The 19,390-nt window shown below is 47.5% G+C and overlaps 1 protein-coding gene across 1 annotated transcript in view; it reads left to right on the top strand.

The window, feature by feature from the left end:
* Positions 1-8,666, top strand: part of Hk2 (hexokinase 2) — a 51,139-nt gene extending 42,473 nt beyond the window's left edge. Inside the window, exons 12-18 of the mRNA XM_005078290.4 lie at positions 3-122; positions 1,794-1,889; positions 2,238-2,337; positions 2,435-2,618; positions 3,902-4,057; positions 4,588-4,821; positions 6,345-8,666. Coding sequence (XP_005078347.1) covers positions 3-122; positions 1,794-1,889; positions 2,238-2,337; positions 2,435-2,618; positions 3,902-4,057; positions 4,588-4,821; positions 6,345-6,489 — 1,035 coding nt within the window. The 3' untranslated portion in view covers positions 6,490-8,666. The remainder of the gene's footprint in view (positions 1-2; positions 123-1,793; positions 1,890-2,237; positions 2,338-2,434; positions 2,619-3,901; positions 4,058-4,587; positions 4,822-6,344) is intronic.
* Positions 8,667-19,390: the final 10,724 nt, after the last annotated feature.

The following is a 19,390-nucleotide window of genomic DNA, read 5'->3' as shown; positions in this document are numbered from 1 at the left end:
AGCTGTTTGACCACATTGTGCAATGCATCGCAGACTTCCTTGAGTACATGGGCATGAAAGGCGTGTCTCTACCCCTGGGCTTCACCTTCTCCTTCCCCTGCCAGCAGAACAGCCTGGACCAGGTAGCGCTGCCTTCTGGGAGGGCTCCTGTGGGCCTCAACTCTTAGGCTGACTTCGGTTTCCAGGGGAGAAAGTTGGGCAGGGAAGGGTGTGAGTCATCTTAGGTGGGGAGACCTTAGTGGGATGGGGACCGCAGATGGATGTCCTCTCAATCGCCACGGTGTGGTGATAATCAAAAATATCAACTCATTTTGAAATTTAATTAATTTGTGTGTTGGGGTGCCACATGTATGTTCAAGTAGGGTATCCACCTTGTTCTGAGGACGAGGTCTCATTAGCCTGGAGCTCACTAATTACAAAAGGCTCCTCCAGCCTCCACCTCCTCCACTTTTTACATGGGTGGTGAATATCAAACTCAGGTTCTTGTGTACCTAAGTAGACACTGTCTTTGTACTTTTATCAGAGGAACCTGACACTGTTAACTGCTCCTATCAGGACTGTAAGGTCTTAGGTAACTGCTGAATTTTCCTGTTTGTGTTCTGTGAGGCTTGTGTTTTAAGTCTAGAATTGTAAAAATAGAGAGTAGGCAAAGTGGGAACCAGCTGTGGCCGTTGACTCTGATGACATCATCTTTTTGATGAGGCTTCAGTAGACATTAAGGAGACCTGGAGGCTCAGAGAGAGGTCCCTGGCCACATTTATTCACCACTGGCTTTGGGCAAGTCTCCCTGGCTGTTGAAACCCAGTGTTGTCTTATTATGATGACCATCTGAGGTTTTGAACGTTTTTTTGCCAGAGGCACACAGCTCACCTGGAGATGAGAGATGGGTGGAGGAGACAAGCATGCCTTTGTCTATGTGTGGGTGTAAAAGCCAGGGATCCACGGGGCTGTTTTGTTCTGAATCTCTTGATCTGATCACAGTATGACACATCCAGGTTTATAGACTACCCAAGTGATGGGCATAGCCCATGAGTGAGGCTTGGAGACACTATGCATGTGGGTGGCCATGGTTCCAGCCTTTTGGGAAAAGAATTTGAGGGTGCTGGTTTGTGCTGGCTGCCACAAAGAGCAACGGGGAACAAAACTTTCTCCCATGTGCAAAGCCAATGGGCATCTGTGTCCGGCTGGCTCGTGAAGAGCACGCTAAATGGGAGCTCTAAGGGCTGGGTGATGGCTCGGAAAGTTCAAATCTCCAGCATCCATATAAGCTGGGCGCAGTAATGTGCCTGTAACACCAGCAAAGGGGAAGCAGAGCCAGGCAGATCTGGGTACTCCCTGGGCAGCCAGACAATATAATTAATGAGTTCCAGGTTTAATGACAGATACTAAAAAAAACCAAGGTGGACAGCAAACAGGGAAGACATCTCCTATCAATCAGCCTCTCCGGCCTCCACATATGTGCTGCCAGCACAGCTTTATCCACACAGACACGAACAGAAAACACCACTCATCCCCTCCCTCCCTCTCTCTGTCTAAGGGTCTGTAGAAGACTCTGAGGAGTTTGGTGGCTTCTCTCCTAGGTTGATCCCCAGCTCACTGTTCTTTGGAGTCTGGAAATTAAGACGTACACACAGTGGTGGTGGGAATTAAATGATGCAAGCAAGTCACCTTAGGTGCAAGCTCGGGACCATTTGTGGGCCATCTGTTTGCAAAATGGGGCTCCAGGAATGACCAGGATCCCATCTCTATCCCTCCTTGTGTGTACCTGTGTGTCATTCATTCATTCATTCCAGAGCATCCTCCTCAAGTGGACAAAAGGCTTCAAGGCATCCGGCTGTGAGGGCGAGGATGTGGTCACCTTGCTGAAAGAAGCAATTCACCGGCGAGAGGTGGGTGACATAGTGCAAGTCCCCTGGTACATTTGGTCCCCTGGTGCCCAAGGTGGCTGGTGTAGTCAGAGGCAGGGCAATAGCACATGCTTTGTTGGAGGGAAATTAACTATCACTCAGCAGTATTTGCTTAACTACTGGGCATGGGGACTGGGGCTGACCACAACAGTCTTACTATAAACGGAAGCCCACGATCTGGTGGCAAGTGCTGCTGTAAGGGCTTTGAGCAAAAGTGAAGTTGAATGGGGAGAGCAGAGAGGAGTGGGCAGAGACGTCAGTGTGCGTGCATGCGTTGAAGTATCTAAACAGAAGATATTGGAATTTGTGGATGTCTGCTTCTGCCGTCAGGAGTTTGACCTGGATGTGGTTGCTGTGGTGAATGACACGGTTGGGACTATGATGACTTGTGGCTATGAAGACCCTCACTGTGAAGTTGGCCTCATCGTTGGTAAGGACGCCGATTATCCTTCCCAAGATGGGGGTGCGTGGCCTCGGGTGGGTGGGAGACTGGCGCTGAGTGAGGGTTGGTGCCTCCTGATTGACAGGTACTGGGAGCAATGCCTGCTACATGGAAGAGATGCGAAACGTGGAGCTGGTGGATGGAGAGGAGGGACGCATGTGCGTCAACATGGAGTGGGGGGCCTTTGGGGACAACGGCTGCCTGGATGACTTGCGCACAGAGTTTGATGTCGCTGTGGATGAGCTCTCCCTCAACCCTGGCAAGCAGAGGTAAGCACTCACCTGCATTGGGGCGTACATCCCCGAATGGGATCTTGATTGGCTGGGCTCTCCACCATGGCCTGTTCTCTTGGGGGCCCTGTTAAGAGAAGCTTTTTCTTTTGCTAGCCGCTTTGGTTTATCCCCCGCCAGCCTCCTGGGCTCTGCTGGATTGTAGTCCCCAAATAAACACACAAGACGCTGTATTAATTATGAAGCTGTTGGCCTTGCTTGTTTCTTACTGGCTAGCTCTGACTTAAGTAATTACCCCATAATTGTTAATCTATGCATGTCTCTTACTGGAGAGGTTTCCGGGCTTCCTACCCCAATGGCGTTACATCTCGAACTCTCTTGTGTTTCTCCTTCCCAGAATCCTCCTGGATTCCTAGCCCCACCTATCTAGATTCCTATTGGCCAGACAGTCTTTATTGACAAATGCACAGGACTTCCCCAACAGGACCCAAGTGGGTTTCTCCTTCAAAGAGGTTCTTCTCAAACTCCCCATCAAGGTCTAGGAGAATGCGTTAGAAGCTAGGTCTGAGACTGGGGAAAACCAGTGGGAGCTAGAAGCGCTTACAGCTCCCAGGGTGAAGAAGCGGTGTTGGTGCCTCTGACAGTAGGGAAGCCTTTCTCCAGTTACTCAGCACCTCGTGCCTCTGTTGTCAGAATGGATGAGCATCCCCAATGTCACAGAGCCTCATGCCTCAGGGAGATGCCCTCTACAGTGCCACCAGACTGAGTTAGTCCAAGACCTTGGTCCTTTAGAATACAGTTTGCAAATGATTGGGCTAAATTATAGGTCCCAGGACTAAAATACCCCACAAGCCAGGCAGGTACCATTAACGAAGGAAGCAGGCTACAAAATGAGGTAGGGCAGTGATAGTGTCTTCCTGGACCCTTAGCTTTTTAAAAGGGCATTGTGCATAGTCCAAAGACTCTCAAATCAAGTCATGTCATGGTCATAGTCGGTCCAGAAGTGTGTGTGCGGGTACTGCTGTTAACACCAGTTACTTGAGATCCAAGGGAAAGCGTGTAAGCTGCCCAGTGGAAATTAAGGAGGAAGACCCAGCCATCCTACCCTGGAAGTGGTGTTGGGTTTGTGGGTGCATTTCTTCTAATGAGCTGTCTAACGTCAGGTGGTTAATTTTGGTGAGTGTTTGAGACGACTCCTGGATGTTGCACACATGACTGGGGAGTGGTTTTTTCCACACAAGGGGATTTTGCCAACCCCTGCTTTCTTTTCTGCCTGGACACATTTGCCCCTTCTAACCTCTGTGGACACTGTTACATTGCAGATTCGAGAAGATGATCAGTGGCATGTACTTGGGCGAGATTGTGCGTAACATTCTCATCGATTTCACTAAGAGAGGGCTGCTCTTCCGTGGCCGCATCTCAGAGCGCCTCAAGACAAGGGGGATCTTTGAAACTAAGTTCCTCTCTCAGATCGAGAGGTAAGGATGCGGGGAAGAAGGTGGGACCATGTTCTCATTTTTCCTCACAAGTAGACAAGCCAATGGGTTTCCACAGCTCTTCTGATAGCAGAATGTAGCTCACGGAGGTCAAGTTAGAGTGAACTACCACTCCTGACTGACATTCTCCAGAAAAACCATGCTGCGCATGAGGGAAAGGTTATGAAAACTGGTACTGACTGAATATCAGGGCTGCTCAAGGACGTGAATTTCCTTTGTTTTTAGTGTAGTTTGGTTTTGGTTTTCTTGAGATAGGTCTCACTATGTAGCCAACGTTGCCCTTGAACTTGCAATCCTCCTGCTTCAGCCTCCTGAAAGATGGCATTATAGGCATGACTCACCACACCTGTGGGCATCAGTTTTATGGTAGCCATGTCCTACCTTGGAATAGAGTAAGAGATCATTTGTTCATGGCTCTGTTTCCCCCATTCCCCTGGAACCTTCCTGGACAGAACCAGGCCGGCCACTGGGTCTTCCTGTGCACACCTGACCATTGTCTCCCTCCCCTGCAGTGACTGCCTGGCCCTGCTGCAGGTCCGGGCTATCCTACGCCACCTGGGACTGGAGAGCACATGTGATGACAGCATCATCGTCAAGGAGGTGTGCACCGTGGTTGCTCGGCGTGCAGCCCAGCTCTGTGGCGCAGGCATGGCTGCTGTGGTGGACAAGATAAGAGAAAACCGAGGCCTGGACAGCCTCAAAGTGACAGTGGGTGTAGACGGGACTCTCTACAAACTCCATCCTCAGTGAGTACCTTCCCTGTCTTCCCTCTTCTCCTGGTACATTTCTATTCTTGGTCTTCTCTCAGCCACTCAAGAGTGTTTAATGGCTTGCTTTGGAGATTACTGGTGATGGTTTGGAGATTACTTGTGATGGTTCCTTTTGCTGGCTTGAGATGAGAGTCTTTGTGTAGTTGGTTGTAGTTTGATAAATTTTCAAGGCTGGATAGCATTTTTCTTTTGAAGCAGGGACTTATTTGTGTAAGCCAGGTTGACTTTGACTGCATTATGTAGCTGAGGTGGGATGACGGGTGTGCCCCCTTGCACACTTGGCTAGGGAGGAGATCATGTTTTCCAGTGATCACATCACTGCTGTTTCTGTGTTTAATCTGTGTTGACTGTTATGAACAGGGAATATTCTGGTAGGCTTACTCTGATTCAGGCAAAATTTTCCCTGGCATCCAGGGATTGTCACACAGTAGCCACTTGGGGCTTACGTTAATAAAGGTTTTATGGGAGCACAGCTGTGCCCGAGTCTTTAGTCACACTCAGATGGCAGGGTAGTCAGGAGAGGACACATAGCCCACAACAATGAAGCACGCATATGATTGTGTATGGGTGTGTATTATACCGAGTGGAAGTGTCCTTGGAGGCAGATTGATTCCCTGGAACTGGAGTTACAGGCAGTTGTGAGCAGCCCGACATGATGCTGGCAATTAAATTTGTCTCCTGAAAGCAATAAATGCTCTCATCGCCCATAATTTACCTTGAAAATTATTTTAATTGTTTGCATATGGTAGAGGTGGGAAGTGTGGGGCAGTTGTGTACATGGGTATAGTGCTTACGGAGGCCAGAAGATGGCATTGAATCCTCTGGAGTTACAGGCCATTGTAAACCACCACGTGGGTGCTGGGAACTGAAACCTGGTCCTCTGCAAGACTTGTGTGCACTAAGTCTCCTGTACTCCAGACAGGCCTCCAACTGTGTACATAGCCAAATAACCTTGAACTTTTGATTCTCTTGCCTCTACCTCCTGTTTGCTGGGATTACAGACAAGGGGTACCATGTGCAGGTGATGCTGGGGATGAAACCCAATGACCTCACTTATGTTGCTTGGCAAACACTATCAACTGAACTACATCCCAGGATTTATTTGGAAGAAAGTTCACCAGCATCTTTTTTTTTTTTTTTTTTTTTTTTTTTTTGGTTTTTACGAGACAGGGTTTCTCTGTATTGTTTTGGAGGCTATCGGTCCAGCCCGGCCTCGAACTCATAGAGATCCGCCTGCCTCCCGAGTGCTGGAATTAAAGGCGTGCGCCACCACCGCCCGGCGTTCACCAGCATCTTAAAGACATTTGTGCCCAACTTGAGTCTTCCACTCTCTTGATTGGCCACCATGTTGTAAGACTTGGGTGTGGTCCTGGCCCCTTCAAGCCTCAGTTTTCCGGTTCCCAGTACATCGTAAAGTAAATGTTTGCTTCTCATCTTCATTCTTCTTTCTGGCTTCACTTGACACAAACCAGTCACGTCCCTTCTTTCTCACTTTCCAGCTTTGCCAAAGTCATGCACGAGACGGTGAGAGACCTGGCTCCGAAGTGTGATGTGTCCTTCCTGGAATCCGAGGACGGCAGCGGGAAGGGAGCAGCTCTCATCACCGCGGTGGCTTGCCGCATCCGGGAGGCCGGGCAGAGGTAGAGCCAGAGACCAGACGGACTTCTCTGCTTCCTGGCCACTTCCCTGCTTTAAATTATGAGGATGGACCCCTTGGCATTTCCTGGCAGAGGACCCTGTGAGACCGCGATTTTGCCTCTATATTTACTGTAGAGTTTGGCACCCACTCCTTGGCCTTCCTGAGAATCAGAAAGTACGGAATTGTTCACAGTTGTTCCTGTCACCTCGAGATCGTCCCTCCCCAATTCTATTTCCTGTACGATCCTATGTGATGGAAATAGTCTTGAAGACATGGTTGCCTCATCTTCGAGCTAAATGTGACATTTGTAGGTGGAGAACATCTCCTTGATTGCTTCTCTTATGAGAGACAGACATTGGGAGAGCGGAGGAGGAGCAGAGGGACATCCCCGGGTGGCTGTATGGCTGAAACCCTCTCCAACTCAACCATAAGCATCGTCCTGCCGGTCCTCACATTTGCTGTCCTGGAATAGAGAATCCAAACCAAAGCCAAGAGTTTAACGCCTCCTTCAAGTGTTTGTGGCTTTACCTCACATGGCTAAATGAGTCAGCCATGAACAACAGACCTTGGTAGAGGGTGGCTTTTGGTAGCTTTTTAAAAATTTTTTTCCCTTGCAGAAGTGGAAACACTGGTTTCTTTTTTTGTTTGTTTGTTTAATTTATGTTTGAAATTTATTTAGTTTGTGAAGCAGGTCCTCTCCTTCATCCGTGTAATGGTTAATTGTAAGTAAGGTATTTATATGTTCTTTTGTTCTGTACATAGCTGGCCAGGGTCTCATGACTGAGCCTCGTTAGTAGATTGGTGTAGTCCAGGATATCAGGTGGAGGCACTGACTGACTCCCAGGAACACGTCCTCCACCTGAGGGAGGAGGAGAGATATGGGGGGTGAATGGCAGAGCTCCAGCCTCTGGGCTTCTCCTTCTTCTACAGTCTGAGACATGTGCGGGGCGGGGGTGGACATGGAGGCTAACCCCTGGATGGAAGAGACCACAGTAGCTGGCCGGCCAATCTGTCCGCTTTCCTGAGTGATATCTCCCAGGATGTTAGCCAAAGGAAACCGAAGGACTTGTTCAAATGTTCACTGCTTAGGAAAAAAAAACTCAATTTGTAGGTCAGTCATTGTTTTAAGAAATGGTTTTGGCAAGCTAAAGGAAGCCATCAAAAATGTTTCTACAGTTATATCCGATTGTCAAAGCAAGCCAAATGAAGCAACGAAACAACCAAACCAAGCCTCAGGGATGTTGTACCTTCCGCCCCCCTAGCAGATTCCGCCTCGGGTTTGTCTTGTGTTTTAAAGAGGCGTTGTCTGTCAGCTCTGGCAGATCGAGCTGTGTTGAGCTGCTAACTCACTTTTTTATATGAGCTATTTATTTCAGACTGTTCTGAGGAGCAGGGGGTCATGAAAGCCCTGTCCTCTGCTCTCGGAGCATACGGTCCCCTCTGACTCCAGAAGCTCACTTCTGTCCTCAAAATGTTAAATTGACCACCAACATTAAACATGGTCACGACATAATAAAGAGGGGGCAGCCTTGTAACACTAATAGGACGGATACAGAGTCAAAACAGAAAGACCAAGAGAAACTTAACCATTGCTAACACCCAAGTTTTGTGCATTTTTCCATCGTGCAGAGCAAAGCCTGGATACAGTTGAGCAAGATGGGGTACAAAAATGCCCAGAGGGAAGTTCGATCTTCATTTGTTCCAGGCTGGCACTGCCTGTGTGGGGTAGCACCCTTGTTCCCCCAACCTGATTCAGGCTTGAAAGCCGAAGCCGCCTGTAGATGTGTGAACCACTAGAGGGTAGCCCTGGAGTGCAGATGGATTTTTGACTAAATTTTTGAGTCTAAAATTTGAAACTTTAAAAACTTCAGGCACTGTCTATGAGAGAGGGCACTTTTTGGTGGAGATGCGTGTGTGACTAGCTGTTAAGGAATTGTTGGCGTTCAATCCAGAGCGTGAGGCAGTGTGCTGTGTTCGTAGCACGAGGCTGACTGCTCCCAGCTCTAGGGTGACAGCCTTCTGCTAACGCTGCTTTGTGTGATATCCAGTGAACCTTTGGCTCATCTCAAATCCCTGGACACTCAGTCTAGTGAATGTGTTGTCACCATGTACAGTAGAGAACTAGTCAAATTAACCATGTGATGTTAACTATTATTAATAAATTTTAACTTTTTTTTCAAAATAGTCAGTGTGTGTTTGGATCTTTAAAAATGGACATTTGTAAGTGTGTGGTCACCGGGCATTGGTGGCACACGCCTTTAACCCCAGCACTTAGGAGGCAGAGGCAGGTGGATCTCTGTGAGTTTGAGACCAGCCTGGTCTACAAGAACTAGTTCGGGACAGCCTCCAAAGCCACAGAGAAACCCTGTCTTGGAAAAAAAGTGTGGTCATCTTTGGGGCAAGTTAGCACTTTCTGGTCAGCCTGCTTGATCATTAATGAGATCAATACATTTGGAATGTAACATTATCTTTCAGTATCCATGGAGATGGGTTCTGGAATGCTACTGTGTTACTGTGTCTGAAAGGTACTGTGTTACCTTTCTATTCTGTGATGAAACACCACAAACAGCAGGAACACCACACGCCACACTGAGGGCAAAAGCAGAAAGTAAGGACTAGAAATAGTGTCAGTCCTTAAAACTCTTGAAGCCTCCCCCCAGTAACACACTTCCTCCAAGGCCATAGCTCCTAAGCCCTTCTAATCAGCACCACTAAATGGGAACCAAGTATTGAAATGCCTGAGGTTATGGGGCACATCTCATTCAAAACACAACTCACTTACATAAAACAAAATAATTCATACTAGCCTATAACTTAATATATCCTCTGGCTCCAGGTGCCTCACAACTGCCTGTAAAAGGCTGGGTTCTACACTGTGTAGAGACTATACACACAGTAGAAGTCTATACGTGTTTTGGGCAAGCTTAGTTTTTTTTCTAAAATATTTCACATATATATAAAGTGCCCCAGCACTTGAACCCAGGGCCACCCAAGCAACCCTGTCACCTAACTCTTGTTCTCCCCACCCTTCTTTGCTATAGGATCTCGTGTAGCCCAGGCAGGTCTTGAACTCCTGGTCCTGCTTTAGCCTCCCGAGTGCTGGTGTTACTGCCATGTGCCACAACACCTGGCCCAGTCTTCATATATATATATTATATATATATATATATATATTTTTTTTTTTTTTTTTTTGGTTTTTCGACACGGGGTTTCTCTGTAGCTTTGGAGGCAGTCCTGGGACTCGCTTTGTAGACCAGGCTGGCCTGGAACTCAACAGAGATCCGCCTGCCTCTGCCTCCCGAGTGCTGGGATTAAAGGCGTGTGCTACCAACACCCAGCCAGTCTTCTTATACTTGAGACTTGGTTCTCACTAAGTTGCTCAATGTAGCCTTAACTCTCTCCAGCCCAAGCAGGCTTTGGATCTTGCAGTCTCCCGAGTAGGTGTATTTATAGGCAGGCTCTTACTATGTATCCCAGGATGGCCTGCACTTTGCTATGTAGATGAGGCTGGTAATCAACCTGTCGAGTCCTTCCAAGAACTTGGGGTACAGGTGTGAGCTACTATGAGACCTTGATTAGGGAGGTGACATGAGAGCTGAGGAGCTGAGCAATGGGGAGACTGGATCCAGGTGGTATGCACTTGTAATCTTGGAGCTGGGGAGGCAGACGTGGGTGGATCCTTGGAGTTCATTGGTCAGCAAGCCTAGCTTACTCAGCAAGGTCCAGACCACTAAGAGACCCTGTCTCAGAAAACAAGGTGGGCAACTAAGATTGCGTGCATGTGTGAGTGATTTTTTTTTCTAGCCTTTACATTTCTGAAAACATCGTCTTAAAAATGTAATAAGGTTGACAAGGATAGTTCAGTGGATAAAAGAGTTTGGTATGGAACTGGAGAGATGGCATAATGGTTGAACACTTGCTGCACTTCCAGAGGTCCTGAGCTCAAGTCCCAGCATCTAACAACCATTCATAGTGGGATCTGATGCCCTCTCCTGGTGTGCAGGTGGACCTGCAGACAGAAAAAGCTTGCTATGCAAGCCTGGAACCCACCATAGAAGAGAACTGATTCTTACAAGTTGTCCTGTGATCTCTCTCTCTCTCTCTCTCTCTCTCTCTCTCTCTCTCTCTCTCTCTCTCTCTCTCTCTCTCTCTCTCTCTCTCTCTCTCTCACACACACACACACACACACACACACGAGGAAGGGGACATTTGTATCCTATACAAAGGGATGGAGTCAGGTTGTGGACACATGGATCCTGTTCTCCTGCCCAGCTTTGTTCTCTGGAGTGCATCCCACTGGCTGAAGGGTGGTGAGGATGACCTTGAAGTGATCCTCCTGCCTGCACTTCTCCGGGGCTGGAATTCCATGCATGTGCCACCTGTAGGTGGTGAGATACTGTGTTACCTTTCTATTCTGTGATAAAACACCACAAACAGCAGGAAAAACACGCCACACTGAGAGCAAAAGCAGAACCTCAAGCTGGAAGCAGAAAGTAAGGACTAGAAATAGTGTCAGTCCTTAAAACTCTCGAAGCCTCCCCTCCAGTAACACTTCCTCCAACAAAGGCCATAGCCTATCTGGCTTTTCAGAGCAGATTCCCTTCAATTTCCCACTCTGGGCCCTTGGTTGCAGCCGGCTTGGTCCTGTCTGCAATCTCAGCCACACTGCTCAGCAGGGTGGGCACCTCTCTCCTAGGTTACTTTGGCATCTCTGGCAATGTGAAAGAAAAGCTACACTTGTTGCTTCCCACAGGGCTTGGGGGAGGCTCCAGAGTAGGCACAGACAGCTCCTCCCAGACCCTGATACTGGATGAGCAGGGACGGTTTTTAGTGTAATTTAGGATAGATTTCCAGGCTGTGAGGCTCTCAAGGTCCCAGATAGCACACCCTCACCTGCCCCCATCCCCCATCCCCCAACCCTCTGCCTCCCTGCCCATTGCCACATCCTCCATCCCACCCCAGGAAAATGACTTTCCTTCAAGCAAGCAGACTACACTCAAGCTGCTCACAGCTTGGAAGCAGCTTCTTTCCCAGCCTCCACCAACTCCCACCCAGCCCCTTTCTGTCTCTTTGTTGTTTTGTTTTCTTTAGCTGGGCCCCAGGTGCAGAAGGCTGAAATATAGGACCTCCCCCTGCTCGGAGCACTTTCTAGTCTTTCCACAAAGCCTTCTTGCTTTTCTGTTTTCTCATTCCCCTTTAAGCCTCTCCTTCCTTGTTCTTTCCTCCCAATTGGCAGCCTTAGCCCTGCTTGATGCCACCTTATTTCTGTAGGAGTTTTCTTTTTCTTTTTCTAATGATATGGATGGAAGGCAGGGTCCTGCAAATGCTAGGCATGGTCTCTACCACTAAACTGTAGGTCCTCAGCCCTCGTGATGTTTCAGAAATGTACACAACAGTTAGCTAAAGGCCTCTGTCTACCTTCCACCAAAGCAGGGTTCTTTTACATTTGTGTGTTAATTTGTATCGTGTATGTGTACATGTGGAGATCAGAGAATAACTTAGAGTCAGTTTCCTCCTTCCATCAACTGGTTCCCAGGATCAAACTCAAGTCATTAGAGTTGTAGGTAGGTGCCTCTTCAAAGGCCCGCAGACATTGCTGTGTTTGTATCTATTTCATGTGTCTGGTAGTTACAAACGTCTCATTTTGTGTACACCCTGCTTCCCATCTATTTTCTCATGGCTAGAAAAGCACTGACTCAACTCTGACTACACCAACACCTTGGCTTTGAGCCCCTTGTAATGGCTAATCTTGGTCGTTAACTCTGCTGAATCGGGAAACAACTAAACCCCAAGATTGTGGGCACTCCTGTGAGGGGTTTTCTTAGATTATTTGAAGCAGGAAGCCCCACATGAAAGGACTCTACAGATGGAGTCTTTTCTTTGACCTGCTTGTCCCACTCTTACTGACATGTTTATCTAGACTGTTGCTGCAGCCAGTGTTAAACCAACTTCTTCAGGATTCCAGTGTAGACTGAAGATCAGTAACTCTCCAGGCGTCCCCCAGGACTCCAGTGTTGGATTGGGGCTACTGAGACATTTAGTCCCAAGGTCTGAACAACTGTCAGAGTGTTGGCCTGTCAGTTGTGGAGACAGCCTTTGTTGGGCCACTGAGACTACAGTCTGAAAGCCTGATCTCTGCTTCATTCTTTGACTGCCATGCTGTCCCTGGCATGATGGACTCTAACCCCTGGGGCCCTATGGAAGCCCTTGAGAAACCCGTTCTTCTGATGCTGTGCAGGGCAGAGAACTTCATCACAAGGGGAACTTTTAACAAAAGGTTCACCAGGAACATACTTGCCTGCTGTCAAGATCCCATTTCTCCAGCCCCGCCCCCATCTATCTTTTTTGTTGTTCTTCAAGACAGGGTTTCTCTGTGTAGCCCTGGCTGCCCTGGAATTCTCTCTGTAGACCAGGCTAGCCCCAAATTCACAGAGATCCGTCTGCCTTTGTTTCCTGAGTGCTGGGGTTAAAGGCATGCACCAACGTCACCCAACCCAGTCTATCATTTTTATTCACTAAATTAGTCAAACATGCTCTAGGGGCAAAAACACTCAACTGTTGAGGAGAAATATTAAACATTTTTGTAAATTGATTCTGTTTCTCATAGCCTTGCTGTAATTGATTTTAAGAACACTGGGTCATTGGTTGTGTTTAGACAGGGTGTCACTGTGTATCCCAGGCTGGAAGCTGCTGATGTTATAGTTAGCCTCACACTCACAGCAGTTTTCCTGCCTCTGGCTCCTGAGTGTTAAGGTTACAAACATGAGTCATCGTGCTTTAGTGAGTTCTAGTCTTGCAACAGGTACTTTGTTCTGTTTTTAACTTTTACTTCCATTTAAATCATTACATGTACTCTTCTCCCTTATTTCAGCGTATTCACTGGACTCTTTAGTGCTAGGTCAGATGGAAGCATAGTAACACATTTGGCTTCATTCCTAACCTTGATTGGAATGTGCCTCCCTTTCCTTTATAAAAGAAATATCAGCTAAGAAAGGAACGGTGGCTCAGGAGTTAAATTCCAGCTTTCGGGAGGCTGAAGCAGAAGTTTGAAGGCAGCCTGGGATGTTTTGACCCATCCCAAAGACCAACTTCTAAAGGGTTTTGGTACTAATGTATGATATTTCTTTAGATTTGTATTTTACTGCTTTTAATCATATACATATATATACATATATATATATATATATATATTTGGTTTTTTGAGACAAGGTTTCTCTGTATTGTTTTGAAGGCTGTCCTGGAACTTGCTCGGTAGACCAGGCTGGTCTCGAACTCACAGAGATCTGCCTACCTCTGCCTCCCAAGTGCTGGGATTAAAGGCATGCGCCACCAACACCCGGCTGCGTGTATATATTTTTAATTTTATGTATGTGTATATTTTTAATTTTATATGTGTATGTGCACATGAGTGTGAGTACCCATGGAGGCCAGAAGAGGGCAATGAAGCCCCCAGAGCTGAGTTAACCAGACTCATATCCTCTGCAAGAGCAGCATTCTGTCTTAATTGCTGGTCCATCTCTCTAACTCAAAAGAATTATTTTCTGTTCTTGTGTTTGAGGCCCTTCAGGCTACACACAGGGGACCTTAAACACCCCAAATTTGTTTCTCACCATCCTGGTGGGAAAAACAAGGTCCAGGTGCTGTCTAGAGTGGAATCTGGTCTCACTCCCAGATTCACAGGCAGCATCTTCTCTTTGTCCTTAAGTGAGGAAAGGAACTCTGGTTTCAGTCCCGTGGAGGAGGCATCTATCTCATGAACTAACCACCTTCCAGAGGTCTGCCTCCTAACTCCAACACACTGGGAATTGGGTTTCAGTGTGTGAGTCTCGAGTGGGGCTGTGGCAGGGGGCACACATTCAGTCTCAAGCATTTGGTGTTGCTGAATTTTTAACAAAGACTCCAGAGTTGTCGGATTTTGCTAGGTGACATATCTGCATTTACTGCAATAATGCATGCCTTTCCTCTTAATTCTCTATGATTATGCAGAACAGTGTTTTGTCCTCTTATGAACCTTGCTTGCATTGGTGGGGAAACCACACCCAATTTTTACTATGTTGTCAGAGTAGACCCTGTGTTTTCAGCCTGTCTGTCATGTTGTTATCGATTCTAGAAAACTTGCTCGAGGTCCAGACCCCCACTGGTGTTTAAGCTTCCACTCAATCTTACAATGCGTCCTTAGAAAAGCTTGTCGGATCTAGTCAGTGCCCAACAGGGCTGATGTGCCTTCTCATCTCTCATAACCTCTGGTCCCCTCCAGCTGTTGTCTGTCTCTGAGGAACTGGGTCATTTGCCTGGAGTTGCCCTGGGTGACATCTCTAGTGACATTTTCTGCTTTCTTGTCTTTCCATAAGTTGGCAATCAAGTCTGGACTCCAGATTAGATTTTGTTCAAAAATCAACATCCCCGATGATGTTTCAGTCACATCACTCTTTCATCTGTGTTGTGTCTGTGGCTGTTTCTCCCATTTTATTGTGGTTTCCATCTAGTCTTGATCACCCCCCATTTTTTGTGGGGGGGCCAGTCCTGCCAGAATATTCATTAATCTTTTTAAAGAATTAATTTTTGATTGTCCTTTTTTGATTTGTTTCCATTTTCTTTCTCTACTTCATTTGTTTTTATTTTATTATTATTGTTATTGTTATTTTGGGTCTTTGAGACAGGGTTTCTCTATGTAGCTCTGGCTGTCCTGGAACTTGTTCTGTAGACCAGGCTGGGCTGGGACTCAGAGGTCCGCCTGCCTCTGCCTCCCGAGTGCTGAGATTGAAGGTGTGCAGCATACTGCCTGGTTTTGTGTTTTTCCTTCTTGGGTTGTTTGCCTGTTTGCTCCCTTGGTCTTGTCTCGCTTTCTCAAACTCACACTGAAAGCTAGTTCTGAAGTTGCGAACCTCTGGCTCCCTGTTGCTCTCTTAGTTCTAGCGTAGCTCAAACATAGCGATTTTCAGTAAGTTGTCTCCTCTTCCTTCTTCATCTTCATTTCCATTTTTCTTAAATTTAATACTGTCTTGTTTTTGTTTCCAACAGTATTTTCTATTAACTAGTTGTTTGCTATGCATTTCTCACTTTCTGGCATTTGTTCTGAGGAAACAATCCACATGGATCTCTGGAAACTGATCAGGCGCTCCTTTGTAGCTTGGTACATGGAAAGCATTGCACCCCCACTGCCCCAGAAGATTGTGTGTGTGTGTGTGTGTGTGTGTGTGTGTGTGTGTGTGTGTGTGTGTACCTGTAAAGGCCAAAAGAGACCGTTTGTTCCTCTGGCCCTGCAGGGAGCAATTGTGAACTGCCCACGGTGGTGCTGGGAGCCAGACTCAGGTCAGGTCCTCTGGAAGAGCAGGCAGGGTTGTAAGTGCAGAGCTCTCTCCAGGCACTGTGTCGGGAAAGAGATAGGGGAAGGTACTGAGGCAGAGTGACTGTGGCTAAATTCTTGAGTATTAACAGTTATTTCTGAGTTTCTCAGTGGTAGAATTCCAGACGTTATTATATCTTTTTCTTTTTATTGAAAATAGGTTCTTTTCTCACATAGTATATCCTGACAACCATCCCTCTCCCCAGTTCTTCCCCCACAGCCCCTCCCATCTGGATCTGCTCCCTTTCTGTCCTTAGAAAAGAACAGGCTTCTAAGAGACAATAATAAAATATAGCAAAATAAAATACAACATAAAACCTTTAAAACGTATTGTATTATTTTTTTGATGACAGCAGTGTTTTGTTGCATGTCTTTGTGTGTGGTGTGCATGGGCGTGTAAATGGTGTATGCATGTGTTGGGATATTTGCACAGGCCCTTGTGGAGGCCCTGGCTTGATATTGGGATGCCTTTCTTTTTTTTCTTTTTTTTTTTTGAGATGGGGTTTCTCTGTGAACCTGAAGTTCACAAGTTCAGCCAAAATGGCTGTCTCTACCCCCCCCCCCCAACACTGGACTTCCAGAAACCAGCCAGAGGGCCTGACTTCTACACGGGTTCTGGAGATTTGAACTCAGCAAGCATTTTACCCACTGAGCCATCTCCCCAGTTTTCATTTACTTATGTTTGCAGACATTCTTGAGAACTGTCTCAGAGATTTTGAGAGAGGAGTGATTTGGACCAGGGCTAGCATTCACCAGATCATCCTGGTGGCTGACTTAGTCCAATTCTGTTGTTGTCATGAAATACCAGAGTCTGGAGACCTTATATAGAGAAACGGCCTATTTCACACAAAGTTCTGGTGGCTAGATTGAGTGGCCACAGCTGCCCAGGAGCGATGCTGGGTCATAGCTTGGTGAAGGCATGTTCAAAAGGTCAGAGGGACAAAGAGGAAGTAGGGGGCGGGGAGGAGCTGCGCATGCTCTTTTCCGCCAGTCCTCCAGCCCAGAGAGCACTAATTCCTTCTAAGGGTGCTTCCCCAATGACTGAAGTCCCCCTCTCTCTTAATGTTCCTCCATTTTTCTGTGTCATTTCATTGGGGATCAAGCTTCTAACACACGACCATCGATCGTCCCTTCCAAGCCTGCCATTTTGAGCTATAAAAAAAAAGGGTGTTTGAGTGCCCCAGCTTGAATAGCCATCCCTCTTCTGCGATTTGTAAGCTCCATCTGCTGCTGGAGTACTTACCTGAAAATCAGGGAGTTCTGGGATATGGTCCAGCTGCCGGGTGCCAGCTGGCACAAACGCTCACAAAGGCGGCCGCAGATGCAGTGCATGCTGCTGCCCAAGCCCGAGCAGGAGGGTGACACTTTCCCTGTTGTGTGCTCAGGTGCGGGAGGGGGGGAAGGGGGCTCTCCCTGCCCACAGCTCTCACTCTATGCTCTGCTTTCTGGGCTGAGGGCCCATTTCCAGGGCGAGCAGGCAAGAAACACAATCAGAGCGTCGAAATAAATAGAAAATTTGAATCCCCGGCGGCTCCTGGACCTCGGGTCCTCTGAGGGACAAACATCTACTGTGTTTTATTGAATGTTTTCCATCTTAATAAGTACTAGGAAATGCCAGGACCATTTGCAGCTTCCTGCTAACTCTAGGGACTGGGAAAGCAGGCGCTTAGGATCTCTGAATAGTTTTGTTTCCCTACTGCTCAGTGGTGCTCAAAATGGTTTTGCCCTAGGAGACCAGCTCTAGGATCTAGGGTACAGGGCAGTACTTCCGGGAGGACCAGCCAACTCCTTCCTTGGCAGTGGTGTGCCCATTTCTAAGCATTTGCCCATGGGCCATAAAATGAAATTTGAGTAAGTGCACATGTTTTATTCAGTTTGTGTATATTACACAAGATGTGAGTGTGAAGTTGCTGCACAAACAATTGGATGCAAGGAATGTGACAGAGAAGAGATCGGGTTAAACCTGGTTTTGAGTCCTTCCTCACCAAGGGGACCATATGTCCAACGGATTAATCGTGATGGAGCAGGAACCCTGAGGAATGACATGGGACGGAGGCATTTGAGAAAGGGACTCCAGTCCAGAGTCTATTGTGGCACTACTACTTTCCAAGCCCGGATATCAGAGAGCTCCCCATGCCTGCCAGCCTGCGAGGTGCATTCTCTAGGACTTTTCAGGAGTTGGTACCCACGCCATCTGCAACACTTACCCAGAGATGTGGCAGATGGCGCCCCTGCAGGCGGCCCTCAGCACTGCATAAGGCAAAAGTCATCCCAGAGTCATCCTTGTGACCCTCAGTAGCCCTGTCTCAGAGGCTCCCTCAAGTGGCCTCTGATGGACACTGCATCATTGTCCTTGGTCTCTTACAACATGTGTTGCTGAGTCACTTGAAGGCAGAAGACCATCCTAGTCTTAGATACTACCAGATCTTTTTTCATTTAGATTCCTAAGACAAATTGACTAGTTTAAAGTTGTGTTTCCTAAGGTTAGACAATGTTTGAAGGGAAGAGGGATGAAAAAGAGAGAAAATGAAGGAAAGAAAAACTGAAAATAGGAAGGGGATGGGGGAGGGGACAATGGAGGTACAAGCTGTAAGACGCTGACTTATACTTTAAAGTAGCTGCTCTCAGCCCTCCTGTTGCTGCCACCCTTTAATACAGTTCCTCATGTGGTGACCCCCAACCATAAAATTATTTTTGTTGTTGCATCATAACTGTAATCGTGCTACTGTTATGAGCTGTAATGTAAATATCTGCGTTGTCCCATGATCTTAGGTGACCCTTGTGGAAGGGAGACTGAACCCCAAAGGGGTCTTGGCCCATGGGTTGAGAACTGCTGTTTCAGAGGAAGAGTCGGGAAGCAGTGTGTTGTTGGGTGTGCCTGCCCCCCCCCCCCCCCGCAGACATGCCCACAGGCCAGTGTGATCTAGGCCAACTGATCACTCAGTTCAGACCCCTTCCTAATGACTCTAAGCTGTGCCAAGTTGGCAGTTAAAGCTAATTAGGACAGGGTACATCATGGAAGGGACGGCATAGCAGCAGGTGGCGCCACGGTTGCAGGGACCTATGCTGAGACAGCTCAGTTCATTTTGTTGGCAGACAGGAAATAGAAACTGGACAGGAAGAAGGCCAGGCTGTATGACCTCAAGACATGTTCCTACGTTTCTGCCTTCTAAAGTTTCTGCAACCTTCTGTGGGGACACCAGACCTTGAACAGAGACCCACTTCCCCTTCGGCCTGGGAGCAGGCAGCTGTGAGATAATGTTTACTGAAAACAATTCAGTGCTATAAAGCTCTTGATAGGGCTCAGATAAGGGCTTGCTCACTGAAACACCATGACTTTGACACCCCCTACGGCTAGATGCCTCTTCCTGCTCCCTGCTGTGTCTCCCAGATTCTGGGGCCGGGGAGATTAAACCACCAGCCAGGAGGGTGAGAAGTCTGGAAAGAATTGTATGTAGATGGATGGCAAAAGTCCTTAAAAAGGGAAGCGGGTTTTTTTTTTCTTGGAGACCTCTCTCCTAAGCGGACTTGGGGTCTCCTCCTAAGCTGACTTGGGAAGC

This window comes from Mesocricetus auratus, unplaced genomic scaffold (assembly GCF_017639785.1).
Source record: "Mesocricetus auratus isolate SY011 unplaced genomic scaffold, BCM_Maur_2.0 Super-Scaffold_100676, whole genome shotgun sequence".
NCBI classification, from domain to species: domain Eukaryota; kingdom Metazoa; phylum Chordata; class Mammalia; order Rodentia; family Cricetidae; genus Mesocricetus; species Mesocricetus auratus.
This window is presented reverse-complemented; position numbering and strand designations above follow the sequence as displayed.